Source organism: Sciurus vulgaris, assembly GCF_902686455.1.
Source record: "Sciurus vulgaris genome assembly, chromosome: 1".
In the NCBI taxonomy this organism is placed as follows: domain Eukaryota; kingdom Metazoa; phylum Chordata; class Mammalia; order Rodentia; family Sciuridae; genus Sciurus; species Sciurus vulgaris.
The window spans coordinates 190,273,412-190,281,003 of NC_136461.1; the positions used below are offsets into that span (position 1 = coordinate 190,273,412).

The 7,592-nt window shown below is 34.4% G+C and overlaps 1 protein-coding gene across 1 annotated transcript in view; it reads left to right on the forward strand.

Annotated features, from left to right (window-relative positions):
• The window catches only part of MED30 (mediator complex subunit 30), a 28,391-nt gene extending 22,310 nt beyond the window's left edge, over positions 1-6,081 (forward strand). The window contains exon 4 of the mRNA XM_079142878.1: positions 5,689-6,081. Coding sequence (XP_078999004.1) covers positions 5,689-5,784 — 96 coding nt within the window. The 3' untranslated portion in view covers positions 5,785-6,081. The remainder of the gene's footprint in view (positions 1-5,688) is intronic.
• The last annotated feature ends 1,511 nt before the right edge of the window (positions 6,082-7,592 follow it).

A 7,592-nucleotide genomic window follows, 5' to 3' on the forward strand; every position in this document is an offset into this window, starting at 1 on the left:
TAATAAAATTCAGTATTCCAAATTTCATTTTCCCATATGTAATTCAGACATTAAACCAGGTTCTAGGTGCAAAACTTTAGGAAACACTTTTTTGTTATATTATTCAGTTGCTGTTACAATGAGGAAAGAATGAGTTTAGATATTTTAAATTAATCAGATTAAAATCCACACTGTATATTTCTATGGGAATTGTTTTTTAAAAGAAAACTTAGGGGGAAAGTGTCTTGTCATGGGGAAGTGCTCATCTGCTGGTCTCAAAACACTCTTGTACTTGATGGGATTCTTCTTATTCATGTATTTTAAGAAAACACTAAAGAATTAATTAGGTGGTGACCTGAGGTAAAAGATGGGACAGGGCTAAGATATGGTTAACTTAAAGTTTAGTCCCCAAAACAGCAGAAAGAAAGTTAACTGCTAAAAAGCAAATTAACACCAATAATACATGTTATTCTTTTTCTCCAACTTCTCTACACACTGTATCTCCCTTTTGAAATATAAGGTTAAAATATATTATTGACATTTTTTAAGATATGGAATTCATGATTTACTGATCATGATTTTTTTGCCTTAATGGTCCACATACCATTGATAGTGTTTATGTGAAAACTGTTAATTTAAGTAACTATCTTTGGATGACAAAATTTCCTAATTTAATTATTTGATTACATGGGTGCTCTTAAAAACAAAAGGTCTTGATTTAATTTGCCAAGTAGTAGTGAATATCTGTATTCATAAGCTTAAATTTTTGTCTTTATGTTAATCAAAGCACATTTTTACTATGCACATAAAGATTTGCTTGTTTTGTTCATATATTTAGTAGGCACTAGAGTTTTAAAGTTTACAGAATTTTACTAGTATTTTCATAAGCTTTCCATTACTGTAACAAATATATGAAATAAATAAGCTTGAAAAGAGGAAAAGTTTATTTGGACTTTCAGTTTTGGAGCTTTGAGGTAATGACTGATGGCCCCCGTTGCTTTGGGACTGCCTGTAGTGGCATAGTACATCCTAGAGGATATGTTGGAGGACGCACATTCACCTCATTGCCAGGTAGGAAAGAGGGAGAGAGGAGGAGACCAGAGCCCTACAGTCCCCTTCCAGGCCATACCTCCAATCACCCAAAACCTTCACCACCTTCCAGTAGCTCTAAGGGCTACGGACCAACCTTTAAGACTTGGGTCTTCTGGAGACACTCATCCAAATCATTGCAGCTGTCTACACTGAAACATCCCAAATACTTCTTGCCTACTTTAGTGTGGAGTATAAAAATGAAGAATTTTTAGTAATAACCATGTGTTTTTTTAAATATCAAATGGCAATATTAAATAACAAAAAAAAAAGTTTGGAAGTGATTGCCAAGAATTTTTTTTTTTTTTTCGCTTTTCTTTTTCCATTCTTCTAGATTTGGGGGAAACTTTACATTTTACTTTTTGTTAAAATATTCAAATATTCAAGTGTTTGAGTGCCTTTTGTGTACAAGGCATTGTCCCAAGTATCAGAATTTCTACCCTGAACGAGCCTGAATTGTTCTCTGCCCTCATGCCTGCATCAGATGAATGGATAGGTTTCTGCTTGGAGAGCCTAAGGCTCTCTAATGGAAAGCAGCCCCCGTTTCTTATACCTGCATCATGTTCTGATGGATCTTCATAGAAACAGCAGTGTTATAACATATTGCTTTATTCATCTATAATTAGTAATAGAATTGTTTTCATATTCAATTAAATGTCAGTTTTATTGTAATGCATATTTCTTACTTTTTATTCTAAATAAAATGAATATATTTATACTCCTTATTTCATCCTCAGTTGGTCATTTTCAGTATTGTTATATCATCCACATGAAGTTGTACAGAACAGATTGAATGTTTGTTTTGTCTGGTTTCTAACAATGCATGTTACCAGAGGCCACTATATATAGTACCTGAAACTTTGAGGCATACAAAGTTGATGTAAATCATCAGATAATAAAATGGCCTGGTTTTATTAGCTTTTTTTGGTTTAAATACTTTTCTTTTTTCTTTATATATCATGAAATCTGTAAGCCCTGATGCCAAGTAAAAGATAAATTCTTGTTTCAGGGTTTATGCTTTAGGGACATAAGCATATGTTCTATTTTGCTAAAGGTTATTCTGTTGATGGTAAAATAAGATTGAAAGAAGTAGTGGGCAGGGGTTGACATATAATCAAGCCCAGGCATTTAGAAATTAGAGCATTTTTGGTCAAGTGTCACATCCTTTGTATGAATATTAAATTACATGGTATGACTTAGCATAAGCATATTTTGTAAGTATCTACTCTGCTTACACATTCACCTGTTAATGTAACAAATTAGGCACAGCTGATGGATTTTGAAAATAGCAGCTGTCAACCTCTGTTAAAATCAATCAGTGGCAAGATTGTATATATTAAATTCTATATCATGTCATGAAAATTTACTTACAATTTAGTCACTAATAAGCATAATTGTCAGCTCTGCTGTTGATAGTTTCATGACGTGTTTTGACTCTAGATATTTTACTTTTATGCTAGTTTCTTAATTTAAAACTTTATGGCGGCTGGGGAGATAGCTCAGTTGGTAGAGTGCTTGCCTTGCAAGCACAAGGCCCTGGGCTCGATCCCCAGAACCACAAAAAAAAAAAAAAAAAAAAGATTATTTAAAACTTTATGGCATCTTTGAGAAAAACTGTCCAAGTACTTTATATCATACTTTAAAAAAAAAAACTTTTACTACTGCCTAGACTTCAATATTAATTTGAAAATACTCTTACTTAATTTTTTAGGAATTAATGAAAATAAACCAGTATATCAGAATTTATATTTCCACGTGAGTTTTCTTGAAAGAAGTCTTATTGGTAGACTGCATTTATTCCAGTCATGGTACCATTGTGTGAGCCATCTGCAAACCCTGTTCTGATACTGATATACAGTCTGTTTTTAACCACCCACGAATAGAATTTTACTAATTCTAGTTGCTCTCTGAACATGTATTCACTGAGCTTACTTATCAACTTTGAATGGGTTTTAGCTGTGTCTAAAACATAACACCCTCCTCTTTCTCCTTTGTCGTGGGCACAGTTTGGTCACCATTGAAGGTATTTCGAAGAGTCTATTCCATACAGTTATTAACCTTCTTGTTGTGCTTTAATCATCTTTCTTGTCTTTCAGGAATTTTTTGTTTTTTCTTTGATGCTGGGGATTGAACCCAGGGCCTTGTGCTTGTGAGGCAAGCACTCTACCAACTGAGCTATATCTCCAGCCCATTTTTTCAGGAATTTTAATGGGTCCCCATTACCCACTGCCAAGCCCAATTGTATCCTCCTTCCACTCTTTGCTCGCCACTAACTTTTGTAGACCCCAAACAAAAGTATTTTTCCTGTTTGGTGATCTTTGCAATCAGGCAGTCTTTTCTTTTGTAGTTCCAGAGCATCTGATATTTTTCCTCTGCCAGCCACTTTACCAGGTTATAGTTTAAGTATTTGGTCACTATGCTTAAACTTCTTCCTACTTGGTGTTGAAGTTCTGAACCTTTCAAAAGTGATGATATTCAAGATCATTCAGAACTTAGTAATTCAAATTAGGTTTTTTAAAACCAACTTAACATTCTCTTCCTTTTATTCTTACTCAGTGGCTCTTGTCCACATCTGTCACATGCCTCTGTAGCCAGTTGTCATCTTATGTGTGGGTATACAGAACATTCAGCTGGCAGGGACCTTAGATTTTACAGTCCAACCTCTTTGATGAAATAGCTGAGAAAAAAATTGACTAAAACCACATAGCAAGGTGGGATAGTTAGAACTGGGGCTGGGATTGCCCCAGTACTACTCCTTTGTTCTTTGGTTCCTCTGTAGTGCCGCTACCCTTGATGGATGCTACCCTTGGTACCTATGATGAAAAAGACTTTATAGACAGCCATTCCTCATCTGTCCCAGTAATCTGGGTCAACGTTATTTGATAGTATACATAACTGCTTCAATAACTGACTTCCAAATGGATGATACAGCTTGGAAGACGGGTCATCTGAAAACTGAGAGATGAGACTGAGTAGCTGAAAATACTAAGTTTCACTTCCCAAAGGCCATGTTAAAGTGAGACTCAGTCAAGCCCATGTGCTGTATGGTCAGATACGTTATGACTGTGTTGTACTCATTCTTCTTTCAAATATGAATTAAATTTAACATTATTAAAGATCATTAAAGTCTGTAAATTCCTTTCCTATTTTCTAGTAGTAGTTTTTTGAGCTTCCCTTTTAACCATTTCATTCCTGTAACTTCTCTGACTCTGGATAGAAGTAAAATAAGGAACTTAGTTTGTTTATGGTAAATCTTAAATTTTTGTTTGTTTTTTTGTTTTGGGGTGCTGGGGATTGATGTCAGGACCTTATGCATGCTAAGCAAGTACTCTACTGCTGAGCCATATTCCAAGCTGTTAGTTTGCTTTTTTTTTTTTTTTTTTTTTTTTTCAGTTTAACGTTTCTTTATTTCTAGTTGTTCTTTTTAGATATGAAAGTAGGGTATATTTTGACATATTATACATATATGGAGTATAACTTATTCTAATTAGGATCCCATTCTTGTGATTGTACTTGATGTGAATTTCACTGGCCATATATTAATATATGAACATGGGAAAGTTATGTTAGTTTACTTTTTAATAAAATCAAAACTGGGATTTTTAGATCTTTTCTGATGAATATATACTAGTTTACCTGGAGTTAGTTTAATATGATATATTTAAACTAAATGTTGTATCTCCAAATGTAATGTTTCCAAAAGGTTATTGAATAATAATTGTTGTTAACAATAACTAGGAAACCCTAAGCAGAAGCTCTTTATTTTTTCCTTGTCTTACCTAAGCAAATATTTATCACATAGGACTTGAAGAATGCCTAAAATGAAGCATATAAACTCTAATCTAGTAGAACCCAAGAACAGACATGGAGAGACACCTGTCACATGCGTTCCAGGCCTGCAGCAGACCTTAGCTGAGAAGATCAATGCACCTAGCACTGTGCTGTTTTCTCTTGTTTCAGAATTGGGAGTAGATTGCACTCCGTGCTATGGGCAAACAGTGACTTCTGTCACATTTTTGAAAGACCAGTTGCATCAGACATTCTATTTTTAATTATAGTTTTTTATTGATAGTTTACATTCTGTTCTATCACTAACATTTGTTGAATGCTTACTTACATGCCAGGCAGTTCTGACATTGTACATGAATCAGATCATTTAGTCTTTCTAACAACTCCTATGAGATAGGTTCAATTATTACTTTCATTTTTGTGATGTGAAAATAATTTGGACAATGTCATCCATTTAATTAGGGAAGGAGCTGAGTGTCTGAGTACTCAGGAAATCTGGCTCAAGTGGGTGTTCTGTACCATGATGTTCCACTGCCCCATAGAGAACCTAATACTTAGATTTTATAACAGTTGAATGCTTAGCTTATTTTTTTTTTTTGTTTGTTTTTTTGATGGTAGGGGTGGAGGAGTAGATAGAGTGGAGGACTAAGCTGAATTAGAATTCAGGATGTCCATCAAGGAGTATCTGAGGGCAGAAATTGAGACCTTCTGCCTTGTAGGAGTATTTAGCTTAACTGGATCACTAGAGTCCTAGCTTATGACATTTTAATCTTCTGACTTCATGGTCTATATTTCATGAAACATTCTTGATAAATTCTTTTGTTTCCACAGAAACTCAAACAGAAGAATCAACAGCTGAAGCAAATTATGGATCAATTACGAAATCTCATCTGGGATATAAATGCCATGCTGGCGATGAGGAACTAAACTGATATTTAAATTTCCTGCTCTACACATATTTTGCTGTTGTTTTTTTCCCCTGGCGTATATTTTCCCTTTGAAAAAGATTATTTATCTACTTTAATTTTAGTCACTAGAACTAAAGTTCCTATTTTTACATTGTGGCTTTAAAGTATTCATTAACTTTTTTTAAAAATGCTGTTGATTCTCTGAAAGATTATTGTAATAAATTGTGATAGGGCCTGAACTTTGGTTGATTTTCATGAATTGAATAATTGTTTTATAAAAGCAAAAATAAAGTTTTATAAATATATTTTTAAATTTGAACAATGGTTATACTCATTTCAGTTACCCTTTTAGAATAAAATTTAAGTTAAAATCTGTCTGTAGAGAACATCTCTACTATGGAGCAGGAACCAATGTGCTACACTGCCGCAGAGCCATCGCCCCACATTCTAGGAGGGTGTTCTCTCAGAGTTGATGCCAGTTTACCCAGTCATTCACAGGCCTACTGGGGACCAATTATGAATGTGGAAGGAGTTATTAAACACATAGAACCCACTAACCCTCCAAATTTCAATTTTTTCTTGCGAGTATGGCAGTTGGTTGAAAAACAAAGAAAGGTAAATTCCATTGTAATGTGTGCTGTTAGGCAAGTTAATCTCTTCTCATTGCAAAATGATGTATTATTGGCTCATCACATTCTAGGTTGGAATTTTGGTTGCAGATGTTAGGTACTCAATCCAATATAGGTTACACCAAAAGGGGGATTTATCAGTTCCTGCAGCAAAAAGAAAGCAAAATGCTAGAGAAGAGCTAATAGAATCACAGAAACTTGTGGAAACCAAGACTTCAGGAATAAAAACCAAGATTCAGTGCCTCCAGGGTTTTCTAAATCATCCCCTACTTTCTATTTATCTCTGTTGCCCTATTTCTTCTCACTGAAGACAGATTTTCTCCAAATGCTGGCAAAGATGCCCTCCACTGTATTACCTTGACATCTTTTCTGTATCCTGATGATAGAGGATGGGCTACTTCTCCATCTCTAAATTGAGGAATTCTACAATGGAATCTAAAAATATTGGGTAATATAACCATCCAATGGGCCAGTTATGTAAATGGGCACTATGATTCAACTAACTTAGGTGACAAATCCATTCCTATAGCCAGGATTGACTGGGAGTCATGAAAGATTGTACTGGACAGAGAACAAATTTTAGAAATAAAGAACCAACAAGGAAAGATTTCAAGAAAAATAATGGCAACCATGGTCTACTGATGTCCTTCATTTGTACATAATGCTATCTTGGATATAATTCCAGTTATTCAGACTTCAAAAGCTAAAAAGCTTTTACAGAAAACCAAATGCATCATTCAGTATTATGGGGGAAATTACTGGTCTTAATTTTAATTTTTTTTTTTTTTCTGAATTCATGGTCTTCTGTGTTAGCATTTTTCTTTGCAGCTGTTTCTTTGCAGCTGCTTCAATTAATTGCTATGTGATTTTTGTCAGGTCTTGGTTAGCCTGGGGTAAAGCATATAGGAAAAGGTTAAGAAAAAATATAAGGAAAGCTCCAGCATTCTGGTAAGGATTTAAAATGATTTGGCAATCTGTGGCCTTAATCATTCAGATGTTAGTTCCCTTTGCACCATTACAAACCAAAACCTGTTAACTTGACATTTTGATGTAGTTCCAGCTTGAGTAATCCACTTTCTTTCCTTAAATTCCCACTGAAGTTTAAGCTAGACAGAGGAGTTTTTTAATTTTAAACTAAAATATGTGCTTGTCCTAAAGCCTCAAAATGTTTGTTATTCTGAGTGCCCTTAAACTTGTC